Source organism: Crinia signifera, chromosome 11 (assembly GCF_055691185.1).
Source record: "Crinia signifera chromosome 11, ASM5569118v1, whole genome shotgun sequence".
NCBI classification, from domain to species: domain Eukaryota; kingdom Metazoa; phylum Chordata; class Amphibia; order Anura; family Myobatrachidae; genus Crinia; species Crinia signifera.
Genome location: NC_139227.1, coordinates 32,981,556 through 33,008,870, shown reverse-complemented (window position 1 = coordinate 33,008,870; position 27,315 = coordinate 32,981,556). Strand labels below are relative to the sequence as shown.

Genomic DNA, 27,315 nt, shown 5'->3' with positions numbered 1-27,315 from the left:
CGGGGGCGGGGCTTGGCGGTGACGTCATTAAGCCCCGACCCCTCTACGGGAAATAGAAGAAATTACTGATATCCATGGAGGGGGCGGGGCTAAAATGACGCGATTGTGCCATTTTAGCTCCGCCCCCTCCTCTGAGACCCGCGGATTGCGGCATTTACATGCCGCGATTCGGTGGGTTCAGGGGGGTCCCCCAGATTCCGGGAGGGTTGCCCACCGATTCCGGGAGGGTTGCCCACCCTTCCGGGGGGCCGGGAGGGGGACCCGATTTTCGGGAGACTCCCGGGAGGGTCGGCAACCCTGAGATAAGATTTGCAGTAAAAGGGGCTTTGATACACCGAGAGCGGAAAAAGGCAGAGAGGTCAGAGGACCAGGTAAGTGCCTTGGGGGAGGGGAGAGAGTTCCTATCTATCTATCTATCTATCTATCTATCTATCTTTTCACCAGTGTTTTTTATCGGGCTATTGATTACATAACCGGATAAAAGAACACATGTCACTGTGAAAATACACAGCTTCAGTGCAACTTGTGTGTTTTGCCCGCTGCAGCCATGTTTTGGGGATTTTGCCTTGCCTGCCTGCAAACAATATCCCCAATTAGCAGTAGCAAGTGCGGGCTTATCAGGGCTAATAAGATAGCCCCTGGCGAGTCTGCGGTCAGTGATTGCATGTAATAAGCTGGCGCCCTGTATGTGTCAATGTGGCATAAGCTGTGTTTTTGTTTTTTTTTCTTCATTTGTTCATTATAATATGTGTAGACTATTGAGGAATTCAAGTGCTGGGAGGATTCACCCGGTAAATCCGTGTGACAATGGTGCAATTTATGGCAGCTGAATCTTGATCAAAACTACCTGCTGGCCCATATGCAAATCCAGATGGAATGTAAAAGGGGCTACCACTGGTTTTCCATGAGGATCCTGATGGTTGGCACCGCTGCTGGAAGCTCTGCTCTTGCACATCCAGGCTGTGCCACCAGCTGTAGTGATGGAGCAGGTGCAGGCGTAAAGCTCTGCACCTTTGCCGGTGACTCAGTTTCGTGGGTATGCTGGAGTCAGGGAAATGGGGATGCCAGCTGCCCCTAAATATGGTTACTGGTCCTGGAAGAGAGCTACTGTGCATGCACAGCAGCAGCGCGTCCACACATGGGCCTTGGCGAAGTCAGTCATAGCGTGTCACACACACACACACACACACACACATATATATATGAGTGGTTGGGCATTACCATCAGCTTTGTTGTAGTTTTTTTTTTGGGGGGGTACCAAACTATTGCCTTGCCTTGGGCGCCAAAAGCCTAGTTCCGGCCTTGATATGTCATACACACAATAAGACCCAATTTGTGTGATGTGACTGTTACCATGGAGTGTGGTTCTGTACTATACCTTGTAATACCTCCTCCGGTCCATCCAATAACCAACCGTTTCCTCCCAACCAGCGAGGCTTCGGCTGTACCAGCCAGTCCAGCACTAAAACAACAGGATAAACAGATATTGTAAACTGCCCTGTGACAGACAGGGGGCGCACACGAGCTAGGAAGTGAATATGCTTTATGTCTACTTAGATTTGGATGCTCAGTAAAGAGGTGAATGACAAATTAGGGAATTCGATTTTGAGAATTTAGAGCTCCCTCCAGCCCCACAGAAATCCCCTAGTGCTGGTTCGGCAGCCCCATGAGGCCCCACCTGTCTTATAATAACCCAACATGTCCCTAAGGATTTACAATACTGAGCAGAAATGCAGGAAAAGGAACATTACACCCCCCCCCCCCCCCCCATGTAAATTGTACGTTCTTATAAGCAGGGTCCTCCTCCCTCTTGTTATTATCACTGCTTAATTCTCTTGCACCCCAGCTTATGGGGGACATTTATCAAGCAAAATGTGCAGCTTTATGCCTGAAAACCCCCGGACCAATAGTGTCGCTGTATAAATAAAGTGTGTTATTGATAACACATAGTAACATCATTGATGAGGTTGAAGTAAGACATTAGTCCATAAAGTTCAACCTATTTTTGATTTATTTTGCTGCACAGGTTATGATAATTAACATTTTAACATAGAATTTCAAAAGAGACCCAGATGACGTTACATTTTATCTATTTTAAGTAGAATTACCGATAACCCAAAATGGCTGTTATTGTTCCTTATACATTGTAATTAATGGTTATATCCAATGTTCCCTCTAATTTTACGAAGGCTGTGTGTGCGGCAAAAGATTTTGGCTGTGCAACTTTGGAAGGAAATTTAAATTTTTGTGCGTCACTTATATATAACTGGAAAATTACGTTCAGCATTTGTGTTAACTTTACTTCAAAATGATATTAAATGTTTAAACATTCAAAACACAGCACACAATGTAGTTAAATGGGTGAAACACACACTAATTGAGTCCACAACTGCAAAAAAGGGACCACTGCTGCTTTGTGCGCTCTGTTGTAATGTCTGTGCGCACGCTCGTCGAGTTGTGTGCGCGCGCACGTGCGCACAGCTTAGAGGGAACACTGGTTATATCCCTGGATACTTTTTCTGTTACAAATTTGTCTAAACCTTTTTTGAATACATCAACTGAACTGAGTCTGACATCACAACCTTCTCCGGTAGAGTATTCTGGATCTTAGCTGCCCTTACCGTAAATAATCCCTTCCTTCGCAGGGTATGAAACTTCCTCTCCTCTAACCTTATGGGGTGTCCGCGTGTTCTTTTGTACAGCCGTCATAGTAAGCAGATCACCTGACAGTTCTCTGTATTGACCCTTAATGTATTTGTATATATTAATCATATCCCCTCTTCTCCAATGTAATTTGGCCGCTGCTCCTTGACATTGGGTAGTGTGCCGCTAAGTATATTGTCAATGTAAACCCCCAAATCCTCCATTAATGATTCTTCTACCTCTACCCCATTTAATTTACAAGTTGCAGACTGGTTTCTGGTCCCAAAATGCATGCAGTTTATTTGGGGTACAGTCACTAGGTCTATAAGCACTAGGTCGACATGACTGAAGGTCGACATGCAGGAAGGTCGACATGACTGAAGGGTCTACATGTGTTAGGTTGACAGGGTCATTAGGTCAACTAAAGCATTAGGTCGACATGGGGAAGGTTGACAAAAGGTCGGTTTTTCAGCTTTTTTTTTTTTGTGCCGACACCTGCAGTATTTCATGCCCTACCATCCACTAGGGCAGGGCTGGGCAATTGCGGCCCTCCAGATGTTGATGAACTACACATCCCAGCATGCCTTGCATCAGTTTCAGCATGGCCACATATCAAAACTAATGCAAAGCATCCTGGGATGTGTAGTTCATCAACATCTGGAGGGCCACAATTGCCCAGCCCTGCACTAGGGCGTGGTGGGAGAATAAAATAGTGTGGGGAGTGCAGCGAGGCACTGAGCCTGAAGCATGGCGAAAGCAGCGAGCCATTCGAGGGGACACGGTGCTACGTTTTAGTGTCATGTCGACTGTGACGAGATTCAGGCAAAAAAAAAAAAAGGAAAAATTCATGTCGACCTTTTGGCTGTTGATTTCCCCATTTTCAACCTGTTTGTGTCGACCTTCCAACCCTGTCAACTTTAACCATGTCGACATATTTTAGGTGTCAACCTAAGCCCTGTTGACCTTCAGTGGTCGACCCAGTGTCGGACTGGGGTGTGGCTAATCTTCAGAGGGGGTGTGGCCAGCTTTCACAGAGGTTTGGCTAACCATTAAAAAGTATGGTAAATGATAGTGAATACTGCTAGTGCATGCACAATAATGTGCCCGAATAATATAAGGTAACATATAGAATGTGTCATTCAGGTACATAGTCTGATTCCTAGAGGAAGAGGTAGGCCTCAGACAGTGGGGATTTCCCCTATTCCCCTGTGGGCCAGTCCAACACTGGCTTGACCCAATGCATGTCGACCTATATTCTGTTGACCCAATGACCCATACCCTTTGAAAATGATCCGTTTACTCTTTGTTCCCTGATTCCAGACAATGTTTGAGTGCAAAAGTTGCTTCCTAGACCTAGCTCCCATGTGGATCATGTGATCACTGTATCAAAGGCCAAAATCCATGGTCTAAGTTCCCACTAACTTCCTTGTAGAAGTAATGGCCTGGAGAATGTGTGTGTATATATATGTATGTATGTATGTATGTATGTATGTATGTATGTATGTATGTATGTACGTACGTATTCAGTCTCTGCGGACACGTAACACTTTCTCTCTCCGTGTCTGTGAGCGCAGGGAAGCGGTATAATCCGCCTCCTCTCCCAGGTGCTGAGCACATTCTTACATTGTGTTAGAGAATTTCCTGCACTTGTAGTGACCCCTTAATTCCCTTCCATCTGTTCCATCAGCAGCAGCAGCGCCGCCCCTCCCTGTGCGTCTGGCATATCAGCAGCCATCGTCTCCAGTCTGCTGCTGAGTTATACCTTTCCCACACTGGAGGAATGGGCAGCACACAATGCTGCCAGGATACCCCTGCAACCTGATCTCGTTCAGGGGCTGCATGTGTGGCCCTATGACCTTCACACGGGCCACACCTTTAATCTCAGTAAAAAAGATAACACAACGCAATTTCATATAAGATCAAGATTTCGACGGTCACATAGAACTATGTACCCTGATCTTACCAGGATTTTCCCACACGCCATCAGGCAATCCTACCTCTTACTGGGTGCTCCAGCGATCACCCACTGATTAATAACTAATTACTACTAACAATCACTAATTAACCATTACCACTAATTATTACGCTCTGTGGAACAAGGGCTCAGATCTTCAGTCAGCCAAGACTTGAGGTCACAGTCTTGCCCCCGTATCATGTGGTGCGGACTGTGGCCTCCCCCTCACCTCTCATCCCCCTAGTCAGTTGCAGTGCCTCATATAGATCATGTGGGGCCCCAGCCAGTGCCGGGGCCTTGGGTGATTACTTGTCAGGTTGCTGAAGGCCCACACACACTGCCTGGTATCTGTGCTATAGACTCTACCCAGAATTATGTTCTCAATACTGTACATTATAAGGATTTTTTGGGGAAGTTCCCGTATCCAGCCTGGGGCCAGCAGTGTCCCATGGCAGGGGAGCAGTTTGGAGTCCCCACCCCGTCACCCATGAATAGATGCTGTGCACAGTGTCTATTCATGCCACCACAGCGGCAAAACCAGGGGCGTGGCCTCGCGGGAGCATTGCAATTATATGCCACACCCCCTTCCCGCAAGGTCACACCCCCAAAATGTTCACCCAGCGTCCCTCCTGCTCCCTCCTCAAAGTTGGGAGGTATGCATGTATATAGTCTACCAAATAGTAACAACATAGATGGGAGTATTGATTTAGTTATGGCAGCATTAATGTGGACATTGTGTACTATACACTAACAAATGCATTATCCCATTTATAATCTACAGTAATACATTTTCTATCTTGTTATTTCATTTTACAGCACATGGACACTGTAACATGGGGGTGTCCTCGTACCTGGCGGGGGCTGAACGGACTCTAGACAGGCGTAGATACAGCCATTGAAGCAGCAGCGTTTGTGTCTCTCGCACTCAGAGTCGGATCTGCAGCTGAGCACGTCGCAGGCCCGCTCCGGCAGCGTTTGTGGGGGAGGGGGACACCGGTCATTCTTTTGGTAGTTGGTATTGTGCGGGTGCAGCGGGTACTCATAGTCCTGGGGGAAGAAACACAATTCTCTCAGTATTTGCTGTTATTATTTAGTGAGCTCGGAATAATGAAATACGCCCCAAAAATGGCAGCAGCGCAAACTATTCTAAATGGTCATATTCCGAAGATGTTTTCAGTGTCGCCCATTAGCAAGCAATAGCCGTTACCTTCACACCCAGAGCATAATACATAGTAAAACAGATTTCCCAAAATGGTAGGATCTGATGGATCTGAGGATGCTGGTGCCTCTGCAATGGTCAGCTTTCCTACTCACTTCAGGTTGGAGCGTGGGACCATCAGGCCTGCCGGGGTCGAGCTTGCAACCATCAGGACCACCTGGGTGCAGCATGCAACAGCCAGGAACACCAAGGTGGAGCGTGCAACCGCCAGGAACACCAAGGTGGAGCGTGCAACCGCCAGGAACACCAAGGTGGAGCGTGCAACCGCCAGGAACACCAAGGGGGAGCATGCAACCATCAGGAACACCAGGGTGGAGGGTGCAACTGTCAGGAACACCAGGATGCAGCATGCGACCATCAGGACCACCAGGGTGGGGCGTGCAAATGTTAGGAACACCAAGGTGTAGCGTGCAAGCGCCAGGAACGCCATGGTGGAGCGAGCAACCGTAAGGACCACCAGGGTGGAGCGTGCAACCCTCAGAACCACCAGGGTGGAGCGTGCAACCCTCAGGACCACCAGGGTGGAGTGTACAACCGTCAGGTTGGAGCATGCAACTGTTAGACCCATCAGGGTGGAATGTGGAGCATTAGAACCTATAGCCCATTAGGGTGGAGGGTGGAAGTGTTAGACCCAGTGCTATCTACAGCAGGAACTCAGTTACTAAACCTCTTATTAAATATATCATCAGGAATTGGGTTCCTGAACCTATCCTGGGCCAAAATGTACTTTCCATAAGATACGTTTCTATATATATCAATATAAGTTTTTTTTTTTAAATAGCTCCACCCCAGACTCAGCGTTCCTGTAGCTCCACCCCCCAGGCTCAGAGTTCCTGTAGCTCCACCCTATTGAACCTATTTTTGCAGACTGTGAAAATATTGGTCCCATTAGCATAACATGAGATGTGCTATGCGTTCAGGAAAATACAATGTAGGATAATAATGTAAGTGATTAAAATGGAATAAACCCTTTATCATTAAAACTTTACATTTGGTATAGGTTAATTTTATGTCGTACATTTCATTCTGAGAAAATGGGCCTAATTCAGCATAGATCGCTAATCAAGAATATGCAAATCATGCGATTATCGAACGACTGCACATGCATTGCACGAGGTGAAATAGCGGCAGAAAATGCCTACGCATTGTTTAGGGCGGGTTCGTAGTGTCAGCTCCTTGATCAGCCTGTCTCTGGCGCAGATTAGTACAAGGGTCAGAGCTACTTAGATTTGCATAGACTGCATAGTTGCTTTCATAATGATAACCTTTCTGATACAGTATATAGATTTTTAATTTTCAACACTTCAACTGTTAGGCCTTGCCCAGTATATATCTGCAGTCCTCTCAGTTTCCTGCAGATGGCACTCAAAAATAAGAGATATACTGTATAAAGACGCACACACACCCATACTGTATATATCTTATATAATAAAAGACTACTGCTTCTCCTCACCTCTATGGGAGGAATCCAAATGTTGTGCATACCGGTTGCTGTTCTGTCTTTATGACCTGAGAACTAGTATACATACTAGCACCCCTCCCCTCTATCTAGGGGCCCCCTGAGGTCAGCATGTATTTAAAGGTTGTGTGCATGAGAGTGGGATCATGCTGAAGCTTCACCTATCTGCCGATGTGACAATGATTAAAAGCCAAGGCACACTGAAGCCGAGACACACTGACTGCAACTTTGCACAAGAGGTCAGAGGCTGATAGGCTTGTGCTGAGCTCTGATTTGTGGAGCTCATCACATGCTTATCAGACCTGTGGAGGACAGCAGCAGCCTCGTCATGGAAGGGTTTTTATCAGAGGCAGCACCAAGCCAATGAGGTCTCCAACAGAGCAAAGTACAAAGGGACAAACACAGGCTTTTTATGTGGTGTGTGTGTGTGTATATATATATATATACCCTGCAGTTACCCATTGAACAATGCTACTTAAACCCGAGCCCCTTATGGGCACTTTCCCATTAGAGCTTTCAGATTATCAGCCTGCTGTACATTCTAGATCCTGCAAGACCTCTAATACCGGTAGGTTTGTACGTACTCTCCCACGTAATTTTTCCCTATTCTTCTGACCACCTCCAGTTGAAGGCCACATATGTTATGGGTACAACTCTCTGATAATTCAGATGCCCTGACTAGCACGCTTCCCCATGGAGTTTACATGTACTCTACTAGCAACTTTGGTGTTTACATGTACTCTCTTAGCGCACTGTTCCTACCTTTGCTTTATAACAGATCCTTACATTTGAACTTGCCTCACGGTTTATTTGTACTGGTCAGTGACATTATACATATGTATGATCTACATGCAAGGCTTTGCTGCTAATATTGCCACTTGCTTTATCTGCTATTTTAGCAAATCTATGGACTGTACATTTATACTGCCGTTACTCTGTGTTCTGACTGCATACCTCCCAACATGACCCTCTCCAGGAGGGACAGAATGCTCTGCTTCTGGACTTTCTTCTTAATTTAGGATTGCCATCACCTGTGGTGAAGCACCTTTCTTATTAGTTAACCTGTTCAAAAACAGGTGATGGCAATCATACATTAAGAGGAAAGTCCAGAAGCAGAGCATTTTGTCCCTCCTGGCATGGGTCATGTTGGGAGGTATGTGACTGTGTAATATTCTCCTGTGCAGATTGTGGCCACTAATGACAAGAGGGAGAGGGCCCCTCTGTCTAAAGTGACCTAGGCCCCCCGAAGGCCTCCCGAAGGCTTAATCCGGCCCTGCATACACCCACATAAATCTACAATACATACATCTCTACTTAGTGGCCCATACACTGGGGCGACTGGTGACTACCCTGCACCCTGTCTCTCAATACACAGTCAATAAACATCTGCAGCTGCTGACACAGACCATCCGTCAGCTCCTGGGGGTTACATGAAGGTTAATATTATACACCCTGACTCTCCCCTTATCCACAACAGCTGCTTGGCAACAACTAGATTGCCAGCTGTTAAGACAAGGGACAGAGTAATCCTGAACATATACACACACACACACCCCCCCCCACCCCCCGGATCCAATGCTGACTGGTTTGCGGTGTGTACTGTGCATGTACTGCAGTACCTCAGGTATATCTCCACTGGTTACTGGATGGAAATGGATGGCAACTGGTTGTTATACACACAACACCGCGTCCTGGGCTCCGCACTATACACAGGACACCGAGTCCTGGGCTCCGCACTGTACACAGAACACAGAGTCCTGGGCTCCGCACTATACACAGGACACCGAGTCCTGGATTCCGCACTGTACACGGGACACCGAGTCCTGGATTCCGCACTGTACACGGGACACCGAGTCCTGGGCTCCGCACTATACACGGCACACCGAGTCCTGGGCTCCGCACTATACATGGGACACCGAGTCCTGGGCTCCGCACTATACATGGGACACCGAGTCCTAAGCTCTGCACAAAACACGGAGCCCTGGGCTCCGCACTATACACAGGACACCGAGTCCTGGGCTCTGCACTGTACACAGAACACAGAGTCCTGGGCTCCGCACTATACACAGGACACCGAGTCCTGGGCTCTGCACTATACACCGAGTCCTGGGCTCCGCACTATACACAGGACACCGCTTCCTGGGCTCCGCACTATACACAGAACACTGAGTCCTGGGCTCCGCACTGTACACGTGACACCAAGTCCTGGGCTCCGCACTGTACACAGGACACCAAGTCCTGGGCTCCGCACTGTACACAGGACACCAAGTCCTGGGCTCCGCACTGTACACAGGACACCAGGTCCTGGGCTCCACACTATACACAGGACACCGAGTCCTGGGCTCCGCACTATACAGACACAGAGTCCTAAGCTCCGCACGGAACACAGAGCCCTGGGCTGCGCACTATACACGGGGCACAGAGTCCTGGGCTCTGCACTATACACGGGGCACAGAGTCCTGGGCTCTGCACTATACACGGGGCACAGAGTCCTGGGCTCTGCACTATACACGGGGCACAGAGTCCTGGGCTCCGCACTATACACGGGGCACAGAGTCCTGGACTCAGCACTGTACACGGGATACCGAATCCTGGGCTCAGCACTGTACACGGGACAGCGAATCCTGGGCTCAGCACTGTACACGGGACATAGGGTCAAATGTACTAAGCTTAAAAAGTGATAAAATGGAGAGTAATAAACCACCAACCAATCAGCTCCTGCCTGCTTTTTCACAGGCTGTGTTTGAAAAATTACAGGTAGTAGCTGATTGGCTGGTTGGTTTATCACTTTCCATTTTATCACTTTTCAAGCTTAGTAAATCTAGCCCATAGAGTCCTGGACTCCGCACTGTACACGGGACACCGAGTCCTGGGCTCAGCACTGTACAGGGGACATCGAATCCTGGGCTCCACACTGTACACGGTACACCGAGTCCTGAGCTCCGCACTATACACAGGACACAGAGTCCTGGGCTCTGCACTATACACCGAGTCCTGGGCGCCGCACTATACACAGGACACCGCTTCCTGGGCTCCGCACTATACACAGAACACTGAGTCCTGGGCTCCGCACTGTACACGGGACACCAAGTCCTGGGCTCCACACTATACACAGGACACCGAGTCCTGGGCTCCGCACTATACAGACACAGAGTCCTAAGCTCCGCACGGAACACGGAGCCCTGGGCTGCGCACTATACACAGGACACAGAGTCCTGAGCTCCGCACTATACACAGGACACAGAGTCCTGAGCTCCGCACTATACACAGGACACCGAGTCCTGAGCTTCGCATTATACACGGGACACCGAGTCCTGAGCTCCGCACTATACACGGGACACCGAGTCCTGGGCTCCGCACTGTACACGGGACACAGAGTCCTGGGCTCCGCACTGTACACGGGACACAGAGTCCTGGGCTCCGCATTGTACACAGGACACAGGATTCGGCACTTGGTAAAAGCCAGCAATAGATTCTTCGGACCAATGAGATTTTGTGATTATTTGGAACAAAGCGGACATGGAAGCAGCTGCCATCTGCTAACCCAGCCACAGGCAACATCTTAAAGTAGCGCAAGTTTCAGACACCCTTAGGCCTGCCACCGCCATTTCACCACAACAAACTCTGTTTCTAAAGTAAATCACTGGGAAGGCGGCCAGTGACACAGGACGTAAACTACAAAGCACTGTCTTTATACACAGTTTATACTGCCGGTGAGTTCTGCAATCACCGCCGGCCCGATGGTCTCCGAGGACATAACAGAAGTGTCCTGTACAATTGCCATGTCCAGGACGGCCTGCTCCGGGCACATTCCCCTCATGTAACCAGGGCATGTCCTCAGCCGAACCCCTGTATTGTAGACAGCTGGGAGTGAGAAGAACCCTCCTGATGCAGCGTGTTACTGCTGGATAATAATCACTAATAAAACACCGGAAAACTCAGGCTGGAGGCTAAAACAAACCAGCTCTACGGCTGTAAGCCCGTGCGCAGCGCCCTGTCAGTCTGGCTGCATCACTGGATCTGTGACGGATTACAATGTTCTGCAGAGCATGCTGATTCTGTATCAATACAGAAATATAGAATATGAAGGCAAATCAGACCCATATGCCCTATCCAGTCTGCCCCTTCCCATATTGCTTATGCAGGGGGGGATTTCTGGTTGCCCAGAAACCCCCCTTGTCTTGGCAAGTGCCTTAAATTGTGACAACGCTGGTATATAATATGATCAATAGAGCTGCCAGTGTAAGGGACAGAGCACATGCCCAGTGTACCAGCTTCTTCTTCCACATTTATTGTATGTGTGTATCTGAGCCCTCAAACATCAAAATGGAGAGCAGCTGCCAGGAGGAAGAGACAGGAGCCTTACCATGTAGTGGGAGATTGTGAGCTTAGAAAGTGCAGCACTGGTTCTATTATGTTTGTGTATTTATTTATTATATGTTTAACCTTTTCCTGACCAATTATCTTATTTAAATGTTTGAAACAACCTATACTATAGACCAGGCTGTTACCTCTTTCCCAGACTCATGTACTTACTCCAATGTGCTGCAGAGTGGGAGATTTTGGAAACCCCCTCTAAAAATCCTGCATTTGTCACTGCTTTCCCATATATACACTAGAAGATATTGTACAAGATATCTTTCAGAAAGAGCTTCATGAACTACGTCTTGCACAATATTGCTTAGTGTGTATGCTCTATATCGTTAACAATCCGTCCATCATTAACGATATTGATGTCTTCCGGACATGCATCTCAATCTGGTAGATGTTGCTCATGCCATTTGTACGTATCGTTACCGTGTGTACAGGTGAAAAATAACATGAGCGACATCCCCCTATAGTCAAGCCTGCCGCTCACTCCGGAAACTCCCCGCCTGGAACAAATGAAAGCTGAACTAGCAGCATTTATCCGGAGCAGCTGTTGCTGGATGACGGATTTTCTGCTGTATTGGGAAGTATATGAATCCCCGTCTTCCAGCAAGCAGCTACTCCGAAAGAATGCAGCTGCTGTTAGTGTGTTCAGCACTGTACGGCCACTGGCCACCAAAGCTTTCAGTAGTGTATGGCCACTGGCCAGGCTACCAATGTTAAAGGTCACTGGCCACCAATGTCTATTTAAGTATTTTGGCCAGTGGCCACCCTGGAGGGGGGACCCCTTTATTGGGGTCCACCCAGCCTGAGATGACCAGCCACATAGTTAATGCTTTGGCTGCAGGACCTTATATAATAAGTGTCCCCTGGCTATGGCATTACCCTGATGGCTGTTTGAGCGGTTTCCAAAATACGGGGGACCCCTACTCCTTTTGTCACCTGTATTTTGGGAACCAGGTCCAGCCCATTATTTATATTATACAGTCACTTAAGTGTCCCAGACAATTTGCCAATATCTTTTGTCTTTCATACTGTATACTTCATCAAACCATTCAGCATGTACGCACAATGGGCGGGATGTACTAAAGCAAAAATGCGGTATCGCTATAGAAGCCTATGGGCTTCCTATCCCGACCCCCACCTCCTCGCACTGACCCCTACTACCCTGTACCAATGCGCCCCCACCTGTGTCCAAGCAGCCTCATGCTGTGCTGCCCGGACCACTGACCTCCTCCTCCCTCGCCTGGTACTTCCACTTCTGGGTGCAGGGAGGCAGAGCCAGCAGAGTCTCTGGCCTGGGCAGAGGAGGGAGCAGGAGAGCTGCTGGGGACCCTCTGCCACATCACTGGCTGCATCTCAAGAGCTGTCCTTTGTGATAATAATGCAGTAACATACGGTATGTGATTATTATCTTCTATGCAGTGGCCGGCGATGTGCGGCGGAAAAGGGCCCAATATCTTTCATTATCAACTCAAGGGAAATTGTTCACCAATATCTTTAGTCTTTCATATCTTCTAGTGTATAAGGGTTTTTGTATTAGGGATAGGATATTAGTGTTGCTTTAGCGTTCTTAGGGGTGAGGGTATTAGAGATAGAAAATTAGGTTTCGAGGTGAGGATAGTGGGGTTAATTGGGATAGGATATTAGGGTTGGCTGCAGTCAGGGCTATTTTTGTGCAGGCTCCAGCAGGAACTGAGGCCCTTATCCTAGTTCACTCTTTCAGACAAAATATTTCTGAGATGGACAAAACCATGTGCACTGCAGGTGAGGCAGGTGTTACTTGTGCAGAGATAATTAGATTTGGGTGGGGTTTTACGCCTGCCTCACCTGCAGTGCACATGGTTTTGTCCATCTAAGAAATATTTTGTCTGAAAGAGTGAACTAGGATAAGGGCCTCAGTTCCTGCTGGAGCCTGCACAAAAATAGCCCTGGCTGCAGGTATTAGGGTTAGGGGTTATGATGATTAGGCAAATTTGCACAGCGGCTGATAATCAATGAACTGTGCCTGCACGACACTGGCCAGCGACGGAATCCCGCTGCTTTCTTTATTCACAGGCGGTTCACAAGGTGATTGGCAGGAAGCTGGGGTTCCCACTTTACCCACCATGCATCCTGGTAATGTTATTTACAGTCAGCGCATCCTTCTACTCCATGGGATGCTGTCGGCAGGGCAACACTAATAAGGTCGACAGTCAATAGGTCGAGCTCGATTGGCCGCAGTAATGTGATTGGCGCTCTCTGGAAGATCTCACGGCCTGAGTACCTGTGCACAGCACTATTGGATTTTCTCTGTATATCACTTTATATATACAACACTGATTTAATAGCTGTGCTATGTAAATATTTAGTAGTACATTAGATGGTGCTCTTGAGTTCCCGTGTGATTGTCCTCGATGAGGTTTTGCCTGTATGGATGATGCTTCTGTATATATTATGTATTACTGCTCCTTCCTCGGCTTTGAGACGCGTCGCAGCTGGTCCCCTCTATTTGCCAATTCTGCAGCCCACTTAACTCTTCCGTGGCCTAGCTGGCCACGTGGCTCTGTGCTGCAGTCTGTTTTCCACAAGGCTATAAACTGAGGTTTTGCTAGGCAGCACAGGCCTAGACAATGCTTCCTAATTCCCCTGACCCAGTTTTCCTGCTACCTTACATTCCACGTGTGGAGAATCACAACAAGTCACGCAAGAATTGTGATCCCACCTGCCCGAGCCTGTCGCAGCCACCGCCGCCACACAGCCTAGCAGCACTTTCCGCGCAAGTTCCTGAAAAAAAAAAAAAACAGGGTTTCCAAAACTCCAGTCCAGGTGTTAACGATAGTCATGTTTAAGTTCAGATGGTTTAATGAAATTTACTGAGGTAATGAAGTCACCTCTGCTCAAGCATGGATATCCTTAAAACCTGGATTGTAATTACAAAGTTTGGTAAACACTAAAGCCAGATGTTGACCTTTTGACTGTCGACCTTCCTAATGTGGACTAAATGCTTGTGTCGACCATTTGACCCTGTCGACCTCAGGCATGTCAACCTTTTGTCTGTGTCGACCTAAGGCCAGTTGACATTTAGTGGTCGACCCAATTATACAGTTTATAATACAGTTTCTTACACGCACACACCTTCACTTTTGGGTTAATTTTATTGAAGTCAATTAACCTACCAGTATATTTTTGGAATGTGGGAGGAAACCGGAGTACCCGGAGGAAACCCACGCAAACACAGGGAGAATATACAAACTCCACACAGTTAGGGCCGGGTGGGAATTTAACCTAGCGCTGTGAGGCAGTAATGCTAACCATTACATCGGGTGCTGACACAATGTACTGTATGTCGACCCATACCCCAAACAAATCAACACTGAATAGAAAATGAATTGCACCTCGTGTGTACGATGCTTTACATAGCGCATAATTGGCTGGATAGTTGTTTTCCAGGCATCTAGGGGACACTTAGCGGTCACCCTGCAGGTTGCATGCTACACCATACCATAATATATCATTATACACAGCAGGTAGACAGGCCCAATAAGTTAGATACTCACTGCTCTGGAGCTGACCTCACTGCACAAAGTTAGTGCTCTAACATTTCCTGACTGCAGTTACAGGGCTGGAATAATTCTCTGGAAATAGAGGCCTTTCTCAGCGGCGATTACATAATTCATCCCAGGTGTCTGCAGTTGGAAAAGCAAAACGAGACTAAATGGAGTCAGTCTGGCGGGTGGCTCCGGGCCCTGTCTGTCATAGGCAGGCTCCACCGCGTGCTCAGAGGAAACCTAGAGCACCGCCTGTATATATACTGTACAGCCATATGCTTCCCTCTGTGATATTGTATACACTATCTAGAGCTGTGCAGGATTCACCATCAGGGCAGATTATCAGTATTATCCCCACATTATGGTCACAGTAATGTCCCTCAGTAATGTCCCTCAGCATAACCTACTGTCGGACCCCTATACCACACCCACTGTCATCAGCCCACACTCAGCCTACAGTCATGACCTACAATAATTACTACCGCCCTTAGTATAAACTACACTCTCCTTATAATAACCAATGCCAGTGCCTGATTAACCAATAGGCCAGGGTTGCCTACTTTTACAGTCTCCCTGAAAAAGCCCTGAATCGCGGTATTTAAATACCGGGAACGAGGGTGAATGGGTGGGCATGGCGGAATACGGGAGGTTTGCACACCTTTCCGGGTCACCGGGAGGGATTCCCGATTTCCGGGGCCCTTCCAGCCAATACGGGAGTGTAGGAAACCCTGCAATAGGCTGATTAGGGGGAAGCATCACAGTGGATCTTTGGGCTACCGCCTTTCTGAGACCGGTGGCATAGTGCAGTCAGCAGGGTCAGCGGGGGGTCAGCATTAACCGCCTATGCATAGACTTCCCTGGCAAGCAGAGCCCCTGTCCCTGCGTCTACAGGGTGATACATTCATATGAAAGGTGGTAAATGTCGCCCAGATCGCATTGCATATGCAATCAAATAATAAATGGGCCCCATAATGTTATACCGGACAAATTGTGGCAAGTAAGCCTGCCCGGGCCTTAATTATGCAGATCACATGTTTACCCTACTACCAGAGCACACTGTAAGCACAGCGAACACTGGGGCTGAAGCAGCACACACTGTAAGCACAGCGAACACTGGGGCTGAAGCAACGCACACTGTCAGCACAGTGCACACTTGGGCTGAAGCAGCGCACACTGTAAGCACAGAGAACACGGGCTGAAGCAGCACACACTGTCTGCACAGTGAACACTGTGGCTGCAGCAGAGCACACTGTAGGTACAGCGCACACTGGGGCTGTAGCAGGGCACACTGTAAGCACAGCACACACTGGGGCTGAAGCAGAACACATTGTAAGCACAGAGAACACTGGGGCAGAAGCATAACACACTGTCTGCACAGCGAACACTGGGGCTGAAGCAGCACACACTGTAAGCACAGTGAACACTGGGGCTGAAGCAGCGCACACTGTAAGCATAGCGCACACTGGGGCTGAAGCAGCGCACACTGTAAGCACAGCGCACACTGGGGCTGAAGCAGCGCACACTGTAAGCACAGCGAACATTGGGGCTGAAGCAGCGCACACTGTAAGCACAGCGCACACTGTAAGCACAGCGCACACTGGGACTGAAGCAGCGCACACTGTAAGCACAGCGAACACTGGGGCTGAAGCAGCGCACACTGGGGCTGAAGCAGCGCACACTGGGGCTGAAGCAGCGCACACTGTAAGCACAGCGCACACTGTAAGCACAGTGAACACTGGGGCTGAAGCAGAGCACACTGTAAGCACAGCGCACACTGGGGCTGAAGCAGCGCACACTGTAAGCACAGCGAACATTGGGGCTGAAGCAACCCATACTTTAAGCACAGTGCACACTGGGGCTGAAGAAGCGCACACTGTAAGCAGCTAGGCTGAAGCAAATCACACTGCCAGCACAGCACACAATGGGGCTGAAGCAGGGCTGAATGCACATCTTATAGTTGCATGTTATCACACCTCACATTTCAGAGTACATTATCATCACTCACATGACATGCCCTGGAACAGGCTGCCACTCACAGTGGGCCAGACGCCCCCAGCTTTATAAAGTGAGCACTGCACACTGCTGTCCAGGACAATTGTAAGCCACTGTTAGTAATGGCATACTTGCCTACTTTTGAAAACTAGTTTCAGGGAGATTATAGTTGGTAATAGAATTTTGCAAGGTGCCCAATTAAGAGGGTGTGTCATGCTCCTCCCAAAGGGCGTGTCTAGTTCCATATATGGAGAGATTGTGAAAAGATATTGTGTAAGTTGTACCTAGTAGCATGGGTGTGTACTGCTACTTTTGAGAGGAATCTTGTAAAATTACTTTTATCCAAATGTAGATGAGCCCCAAAGCAGTAAGTAACAGCTACTATACTTGCTAAAGTGCTGGGAAATGGTGCTGGTGATTCAATGGAAATGTATCTATCTCTCATTCCTTTTTACCCCAAAAATGTAACAGTGTAATGTGGGCTAGGTGACATGAGGGAGATTGCTAGACTAATGAGGGAGAGACGGAGACTGCTGCTATTTCAGGGAGTCTCCTGCAGAATGCAGGAGGGGAGGTAAATATGGTAATGGGGCATTGCTTGAAGCTGCTGGAAGCAGGCGACAGAACTTACATGTAATGCAGCAGGAGGCATCTCTTATATATTTGGCTACATCTGTCACTCAAAGTGTGTGAGTGTGTGTATAACAGGAGGGACACATTGCTCTGTTTCTGGACTTCTCCCTTAATTAATGATTGCCAGCACGTGTTGAAGCACCTTTCTAATCAATTAATAACATGTGTGAAACAGGTGATGGCAATCATACATTATGAGGGAAGTCCAGAAACAGAGCAATGTGTCCCTCCTGGAGAGGGTCATGTTGGGAGGTATGTGACTGACTCACATGACAGAGAACCAGCCCAGTGAGCCCACAGTGCCAGACATCCTCTGCCTCCCCATGTTGCCCAGCAAAGACACTGCACCAGGTGAGCGCCCCCCGCCCACGATTCGCGCCCCCCCCCCTGTGACCCCCTCCCGCGATTCGCACCCCCCCCGCGCGATTCGCGCCCCCCCTCCCGCAATTCGTGGCAAAACACCCCCCCGCGGCCCCCTCCCGCGGTTCGCGGCAACCCCCCCCGCAATTCACGGCACCCCCGCGACCCCCCCCTCCCGCGATTCGCGGCAAACCCCCCCCCCCCTCCCCATGGCTATGGTCGACAATGACAAAGGTTGTCATGAGATTTTTTCATTTTTTGAATGTTCTCATATTCATTCTCATGTGTCGACATGGACACCAATGAAATGCCACACTTATGTCAACATTTACACGTGTTGACCTTTCTGTGTTGATTTTTTCTTGTGGCGATTCGCGGCACCCCCTCCCCCCGCGACCCCTCCCGCGATTTGCGGCACCCCCCCTGCGACCACCCCCTCCCGTGATTTACGGCACTACCCCACCCTGTGACCTCCCCCCCCCTCCCGCGATTCGCCGCCAACCCCCCTCCCACGATTCGCGGCAACCCCTGCGACCCACCCCTCCCGGGATTCGCGGCAACCCCCCGCGCCCTCCCTCCTGCGATTCACAGCAACCCCCCTGCCCCCGCGACCCCCCTCCTGCAATTCGCTGCAATCCCCCTTGCCCCCCCTCCCGCGATTCGCGGCACCCACCCCCCAACCCCCCCCCACAATTCACGTCACCCCCGCGACCCCCCCTCCCGCACTTCGCAAACCCCCCCTTGCGCGATTTACGCCCCACTCCTGCGCTTTGCGGACCCCCGCCCCCTCCAGAGATTCACCGACACCTGCGCCCCCCCTCCCGCAATTCTGCCCCCTCCCTCGATTCCCGGCACCCCCGCGCCCCTCCCACAATTCACGGCACCCCTGCTCCCCTCTTTAGTCCCCCGTATGCCCACACACCCCTATCACTACCCAGCTTCCTGCTCTCCTGAACCATAACTTCCACCACTGGGGAGTCGCTGACGCTGTGTTGCCCACATACCCCTATCATGTCTCATAGCCCAGCCTCCTGCTCTCATGCACCCTAACTCCCACCCAGTAGGAGGAGACACTGACTCAGGGCCACCGTCCTGTACTCCTGTACTGCCACACTGGACCCTCACCCACTGGCAGAAGCTGCACCGTGTCTCCCACCCTCCTCTTTAGTCCCCCTTATGCCCACACACCCCTATCACTACCCAGCCTCCTGTTTTCCTGTGTTGTGACCTCCGCCAGTGGGGAGCCACTGACTCAAAAACACCCTACTATACTATTGCGCACACACACACCCACAAATGTCACTGTACCATCCACACTATCAATGTACATCTTACTCTGTAACCGCTTTTTAATTAAACAAAACAATACACACCCCCTTCCACATCATATGCTCTCTATTTAACACATTTCACCTATAACTCAAGTTGCAATACAGGCCATCTTTCATACAGTTCTAACCATATTTCTCACAATTCAAACGTTCACAAATTACGGGGGCGCAGCCCCTTACAACGGTGTGAAGAGTGCCCGTAGGGCGCGATGAATCACCTAGTCTGATATAAGTACATACCTCCTGCTCATGTTAGTGATCTGTGCTGCATACTATGACTCAGCATCGGATCACCTGCGACAACATCAACCGGCTGCGACACCCATGCGGTAGTGCAAGCTAGATGCCGCAGATCAAACAAAGACGCCAGGAGATCTCGGTCTTCCGATGGAGATCCTGACCTTGTCACTTGCTGCCACCTCCCCATCCCAAAGAGGCAGCAGATTGGCAATGATTGACACTCTGCTGTAATGTGACAGGTGTTGCAGACCCATACTGTACAAAAGCAGAATACAACGGTACTTCGCTCCATGTGCCGCGCATCCAACAAAACCTGAATCAGGCCCATTTAAGTGATAAGAAACATTCTGAAACCTGTTCTGCGACATATTGACCAGTGATATGGATAAATTTACTAAGCAGCCATTTGTGACAGCTGAGAGTCATCGGTTTAACTTTTAAAACGGCAATAGGAATAAATGCATAAATGCTATACCAGGCGTGTGTAGCATCTGTTCTCATTGTCGCTTTAACGCTTTGAGAACGGCTGCTTAGTAAATGTGCCCCCCTGAGGGCTCTGTATCTGACTGATGGCTCCTGTGTCTCTACATTTCAGATCCTCCGAGTTTTTCCAAATATATCTGTTATTTAGCAAACAGTGGTTATCTCGCCGGTTATGGTGTAGCGGATCAAAGCTGTCTAGATCGGCCATGTTACGGTCGATCACCCTTAGTCGAACCCGTCAGATGCAGCGCCTCTCCGCCAGCCTGCGCCAGCTCAACCTGGTGATTCCCTGAACTGGCTGAGAGGTGCTACATCTATATGTCCACTTGGATAGTAAAGTATGAACCAAGTTGACCTGTGAAAAAAACGTGAAAAACTCATGTCTATCATGTGACCATTGGCCGCGCTCCCACTGTTTTAATGCTGTCGTCTATTTTCTGTTACTGTTGATCTAGACGCAGTCGACTACCATTAGGCATCTTACTAGACAGGGTCGACTAAGCATGGTCGACCATAACTGATGTAGACATTGTGCTGTAGATCCGTCCATCGGATACCATCTTGCCATCCCACTGGATTAGTTAAGATCATGCTGACATCTATAGATGCACAGCTTAAAATTGGGGATGATAATTCCAGATGATGAGATATTACGCAGAATATACCACTGGCAAGTTTTTCTTAATGATAAGCGCACCCCAGAGGGGATCACAGTCCTACATCCAGTATTGGACCCCCCCCCCCCAGCTCCCCGGGATGTGCAGAAACCATGCAGCGCACAGGTATGTAGGACAGGGGGACTTCACGCCTCTGAGGAAGGACTCTGCTCACACCAATAGTGACTTGCAGAGTATGGAGCTAGCACACAGCAAGAAAGCACTATCTGAGCTAGAACACCATGCAATAAATCAGCAGCCATGTTCAGACATGAGGGAACAGCACGTTTAACCCATGTGCTGCCAATGTATCAATGAGGTATGAGCCCACGGTGCAGACGGAAGGACAGCAATAGGGGGCACATATTGGGGTACTCAGCCCCCCCATGCTATGATACCCCAGACCCCCAACTTACATCATACTTGTCGCTGACCTTCAGGTACAGAGCTCTCTTCCTCAGTGTCCTGGCTGCGCAGCAGTGAGTGCACAGCAGTGAGTACAGGGTAGTAGCCAATAATGCACTCCATGTCCAGCTGTACTTAGCCATCCTGAGGGTCCCTGCAGACAGGCCAGCCCGGGGCGGTGCAGCAGGAGAGGGGGGCAGAGTCAGGGAGCTGGTAATAATAGCAGCACAGCTCTGCCAAGTTGATGCTCAGGGAGAAGGGGGGTGAGAGAGGCTGCAGCAGCGAGGAAAGGTACTATATGGGGGGTGGGCTGTGGGGGGCTGAATAAGGGGCTACACTAGGTGAAAGGAGTACTACACAGGTCTATCAGGGGGTAGGAGCAGTGTGAGTGTAGTATAGGAAGCTGCAGAAGGCAGTGGGTGGCTGGGGCAGAATGGAGAGACAAGGTGTCTGGGAACAGCTGCTGTGATCTTGAGGCTGGAACCGGTACAGAGCAGTACAGTACAGGTAAAAGAGGGTCTAGCTATAGCAGTACAGTGCAGTATTTAGTAATAGTTTATCTACAGTAGTGCAGTACAGTATTGGTAATAGACTATAGCAGTACAGCACAGAGTAAGAGAGTCGATCTATAGCAGTAGGGTACAGTACAGTACATTAATAGTCTACCTAAAGCAATGCAGCACAGAGCAATAGACAGTCTATCTATAGCAGTACAGTGCAATATTTAGTAATAGTTTATCTACAGTAGTGCAGTACAGTACTGGTAATAGACTATAGCAGTACAGCACAGAGTAAAAGAGTCTATAGCAGTACAGTATGGAGTATGAGGTTGTCTATAGCAGTACAGAACAGTATGAGGAGCACAGTAGTAGACTGGGGGCATACAGTACTGTATGTCGTACAGTGAATGGGGACCTTTTTATGGCAGAGAAGTGCAACGGATAATGTATTTCCAATGGTGGGGAAGTGTGGTAGATGTGATCTTAACTACAGTATGTCTGGGAAATGAAGTATATGGTAACCTATCTATAGATGTACAGGTGACAGGGTTCTTCCTACAGTGGGTAAGTATAGTAGACTTCTGAGAGATACAGTACATGGGCAACTAAGAAAAACTTCCTATGGCAGAGGAGTACAGTATCCTTTGGCTAAGAAAAACAGAAGATGGGTTCCTATGGCAGAGGAGTACAGTACACGGGACAATTCCTTTTGTTGAGAAGAGCAGAAGATGGGGTACTTCCTATGGCAGTGTAGTACAGTAGAGGGGGCACTTCCTATGGCTGAGAAGAGCAGAAGATGGTGTTCTTTCTATGGCAGTGTAGTGCAGCAAACAGAACACTTCCTATGGCATAGAAGAGCAGAAGATGGGGTACTTCCTATGGCAGTGCAGTACAGTAGAGGGGACACTTCATATGGCTGAGCAGAAGATGGTGTTCTTTCTATGGCAGTGTAGTGCAGCAAACAGGAATCTTCCTATGGCATAGAAGAGCAGAAGATGGGGTCCTTCCTATGGCAGTGTAGTGCAGCAAACAGGACACTTCCTATGGCATAGAAGAGCAGAAGATGGGGTCCTTCCTATGGCAGTGTAGTGCAGCAGACAGAGCAAAAGATGGGGTCCTTCCTGTAGCCAGGAAACACAGCAGATAGGGTCTCCAGCCAGCATTAGCAGGTCCTGTAGCCCATCACACACCGCCCAGGTCCTGTCTCCTCCAGCAGCTGCTGCACATCTGGAAACTCCGAGCTTCATTCAAAGCAACACAGATCATGGACTCAGCTTCTGGGAAGGGCCAGATAGAGGTCCCACCCCATCCCATGCACATGTTCCAGCAGTAATGGGGGCAGGTTATGGGTCCTAGCTGCTCATCAGCTGGATTTATTATGGGGAAGATAATGGGTGAGCGATGCTGTACACTGTGCAGCTGGATGTATCACAGAGGGGGGTACTAATGTAATATAAGCAGGATACAGTAACATGCGGCCCTGCCAGTCTCAGGTTACAGTACCAGACTGCCCTGCCAGTCTCTGGCACTATGCTGTACAATGTGCAGCTGAAAATATCACAGAGGGGGGTACTAATGTAATTTAAGCAGGGTACAGTAACATGCAGCCCTGCCAGTCTCAGGTTACAGTACCACACTGCCCTGCCAGTCTCAGGCACTATGCTGTACACTGTGCAGCTGGATGTATCACAGAGGGGCGGGCAATGTACCATAAGCAGGTTACAGTACTACACTGCCCTGCCAGTCTCAGGCACTGGGGGGGTGTCATCACAGCACCCAGCATGTGTCATCAGAGCGCATGGCAGGTGTCATCACAGCACCCAGCAGGTGTCATCACAGCACCCAGCAGGTGTCATCACAGCACCAGCAGGTGTCATCACAGCACCCAGCATCTGTCATCAGAGCGCCTGGCAGGTGTCATCACAGTACCCAGCATCTGTCATCAGAGAGACAGGCAGGTGTATTGCACCTCCCGCGCAAAGAGGGGTATGGGTAAAAACCATAACGATAATAATCGGAATGGTCCGGACCACATTGGGAGGCTTTAATCTCCCCTTCCCCATGTCCCTGGTGAAAGTGATCACAGGGACCCCCCTCCAGGTCCGGTTTTTACTTAGTCCCCGCAAAGAGCCAAATCCCTGAACATCTAAGTGTTTTTGCCATCTAATCAAATGTGAGTAGGTCTGAGGCTCACACTAATCTGCGACTGATATGGGCTGGAAGTGGTCAGCACTGACATCACAGACCCTCCCACAAAACACCTGGCACACCTGCATTTTTTTTAGACACACCCAGAAAACGTCCAGTTTCCACCCAGAAACGCCAGCTTCTTGTCAGTCAAACTACATATACTTTAATCAAACTGCCACTAATTAGCGATCGGGAACTTTGATGCTAATTTCTACCAGGCATGCACAATGCGGCCGATGCGCAGTCATTCGATAATGGTCCGGATTGCGATGCTGATGATTAGAGATCTATGCTGATTTAGGCCCAAACATAGCAGACCACAGCGCCTCCTACACAAACATCGTAGATCACTGCGCATATCATACAAACATGTCACACAGAGCTGAAAATACACAGTTATTTGTGTGTGTGTGTGTGTGTGTGTGTGTGTGTGTGTGTGTGTGTGTGTGTGTGTGTGTGTGTGTGTGACAGGCAGAAAAATGCAAGATGAGGAAGCAACAACTGCTGTAATGTCTGATTTCGGTGTAAAGGTATCATGGAAATTCCGGTTTCGGTATAAGATCTACTGAACATCAGGTTTCAATATAGGTCATGTGTCAATTTAAGATTAAAGTACAGTCATCTTATATATATATATATATATATATATATCACATAACATCATGAAGGCACTCAGGAGACTTTCATTAGAAGGTAGGTGAAAAATATTGTGAAAAACTTTTTATTAGTCAACGTTTTGTGGACCACATCCACTTTCTCAGGATTATTGATAGTGGCACACAGAGCAAGGTCACTCCCAGCAGTGGGTGCAGAGTGCCAGGGAGTGTATGGACCTAGAAAAAGATTGTGCTACCTAGATAGCGTAATCAGGCTCTGCCAAGGGTGCTTTGTCAATAGCAGCCACTTAGTAGTGGGATGGTCAGTCCCACAAAGAAAGCAAAAATAGTAAAGAAAGAAGTGGCGCTTGGATGATGAAAAAAGAGGTACTTGTGAGTTATCTGGACGCCCGATTTTTTGATTGTATGCCTTAAGTTAAGGCATACAATCAGATACGATGCGATGCGATATCGCATCGCATCGCATCGCATCGCATGCGACCATCGGATGCGATGACCCGATTTTTCCATAGGAATCAATGTTAAAATGATTCCTATGGAAAAAGGGGTCCTTTTCATACCCCTACTATCCAAGTGGGCATGGAGTTGGATATAAACCTGTGGCGAGCGTAGCGAGCCACCGAGCCCGAAGCGTGGCGAGCGAAGCGAGCCCCGCGAGGGGACGGTATTCCGTGTCCCCTCGCGGGGCTCGCCACGCTTCGGGCTCAGTGGCTCGCTACGCTCGCCACAGGTTTATATCCAACTCCATGCCCACTTGGATAGTAGGGGTATGAAAAGGACCCCTTTTTCCCATTGAATTCCATGTTAAAATGGACTCAGTCCATTTTAACATTGATTCCTATGGAAAAATCGGGTCATCGCATCGCATCGCATCCGATGGTCGCATGCGATGCGATGCGATGTGCCCGATCCGACCCGATTTTGAAATCGGGCGTCCGGATAACTCACAAGTACCAAAAAAGATAATGTATTTATTAACACTGAATGAAGATCATAAATTTACAAATAAAGGAAAATGGAATGTAAACATAAAACAGAATAAAATAAAATGAGATACTTTAAAAACAACTGTGACAATTGAACGCAGACCATAGGACTGCAAAAGATGTTATAATCAATGTCCCGTTCCTGGTGTGCCGCTTATGATACTGGAATAAAAGTCAAATGAAAACGCAAGTATATTAGCATAAAATATGCCAACGATGGATTAATAGTTACCCAGTACCGCTAGAGGATTTGAATCCATTAGGATTGCATTGCAGCAGTCATCCTCAAAGAATGCGGTGTGGTGCCTGGCAGCACGGATGGTGTAATGGTTAGCATTACTGCCTCACAGCGCAGAGGTCATGGGTTCCATTCCCACCATGGCCCTAACTGTGCGGAGTTTTTATATTAACCCTAGGATGTCTGTGTGTGTTTGTACATGTGGTAGGGACTGATGTGAATGTTCAAATATCCTCTGTAAAGCGCTGCAGAATATTTGTGCGCTATATAAGAAACTGTTAATATAGAAAGTGAGAAATTTGGTAAGAAATCTCCAGTTTTTTTTTTTTAAAGCGGCAATCATTTACACTGCTAAACCAGTTTGATTTTGCAGTGTAAAATGATTGCTGCTTTAAAAAAACCTGGAGATTTCTTACCAAATCTCTCACTTTCTGAATCTCTCATCCTATTAAATTTCACCCATAGTGTCCGTGTGTAAACGAAACACTGCCATCTGCTGGCAGAGAGTGAAACTACATATTTCTCTCATACAGAAACACAGAGGCATTCACAGGGTAGCAGACTAGCTTTTGAAGCTTTTGCTTCAAGCAGCGGGCTTAACTAGTACCTATATACCTTGTGAATCCGGGTGAATGTTCCTACAGTCCCGGCCGCCATGTGTCCCCCCCTCACTGCCCCACTCCTTAGGAGAGTAATCACTGCTCCCCATGAAGCTGCTTTGTATGATTGTCTCGTGCCCATTGTGTCTGGCTGGACACATTCCCCACTGAAGACATCAGACTAATTCAAACTGAGTCATCTGTATGGGTGAAGCCATTGGGGCGCCAGCAGAGCGAATCTAAATGACAACTCTGCCTTCCTGGCCAAAACATAGGGCAATTAGCGCAGGGGCTTACATTAGCCCCCTGGTGTATCAGACAGCACTGTATCTCCCTGTACTAGGGATTGAACTTCCAGGGAGGGCGAGAGAGCAACACCAATAACTGACATGCAGGTACACTCAGGTATAGTAGCCAGGGGAGATGGATTAAGCCTTGGAACCAGATATGGTTGAGAGGGCTTTATCCACCAATCAGCTCTTAACTGGGAATTTTTAAACAATGCCAGTAAAGTGACAGTTACAAGCAGATTGGTTGATACTTTAGATGTCTCCACTTTATCTCTCTCCTGGCCCGGGCCAGATACAGCTCATCTCCATTGATAATAATGTACAGTCACTGTCCATACAGTGCGGTGACAGGTACAAGGAGCAGAGACAGGTAGCACACAATAGTTGGTGTGCGGGTATGTGCAGGTAGCTCCATCCCTGTAGTATGTATGTAAAAATACTGTGTTACTTTTCATTTTTGCAATATAATACCATGATCAATAGGCCCTTTAATGTTAAGGTATTGAGCAGAGAGAGAGAGAGAGAGAGATCTGGGATGGATGGTCAGGATAAGATCCATGCAGTGGCGTAACTATAGCACCGCAGCCCCCGCGGTCGCGGGGGGGCGCTGTGCATATGGGGG

The 27,315-nt window shown here is 48.6% G+C and overlaps 1 protein-coding gene across 1 annotated transcript in view; it reads right to left on the bottom strand.

The window, feature by feature from the left end:
• Positions 1-27,315, bottom strand: part of WFDC1 (WAP four-disulfide core domain 1) — a 126,313-nt gene that overhangs the window by 4,760 nt on the left and 94,238 nt on the right. The window contains exons 6-7 of the mRNA XM_083165543.1: positions 5,449-5,644; positions 1,379-1,462 (exon numbers count right to left, since the gene is read on the bottom strand). Coding sequence (XP_083021669.1) covers positions 1,379-1,462; positions 5,449-5,644 — 280 coding nt within the window. The remainder of the gene's footprint in view (positions 1-1,378; positions 1,463-5,448; positions 5,645-27,315) is intronic.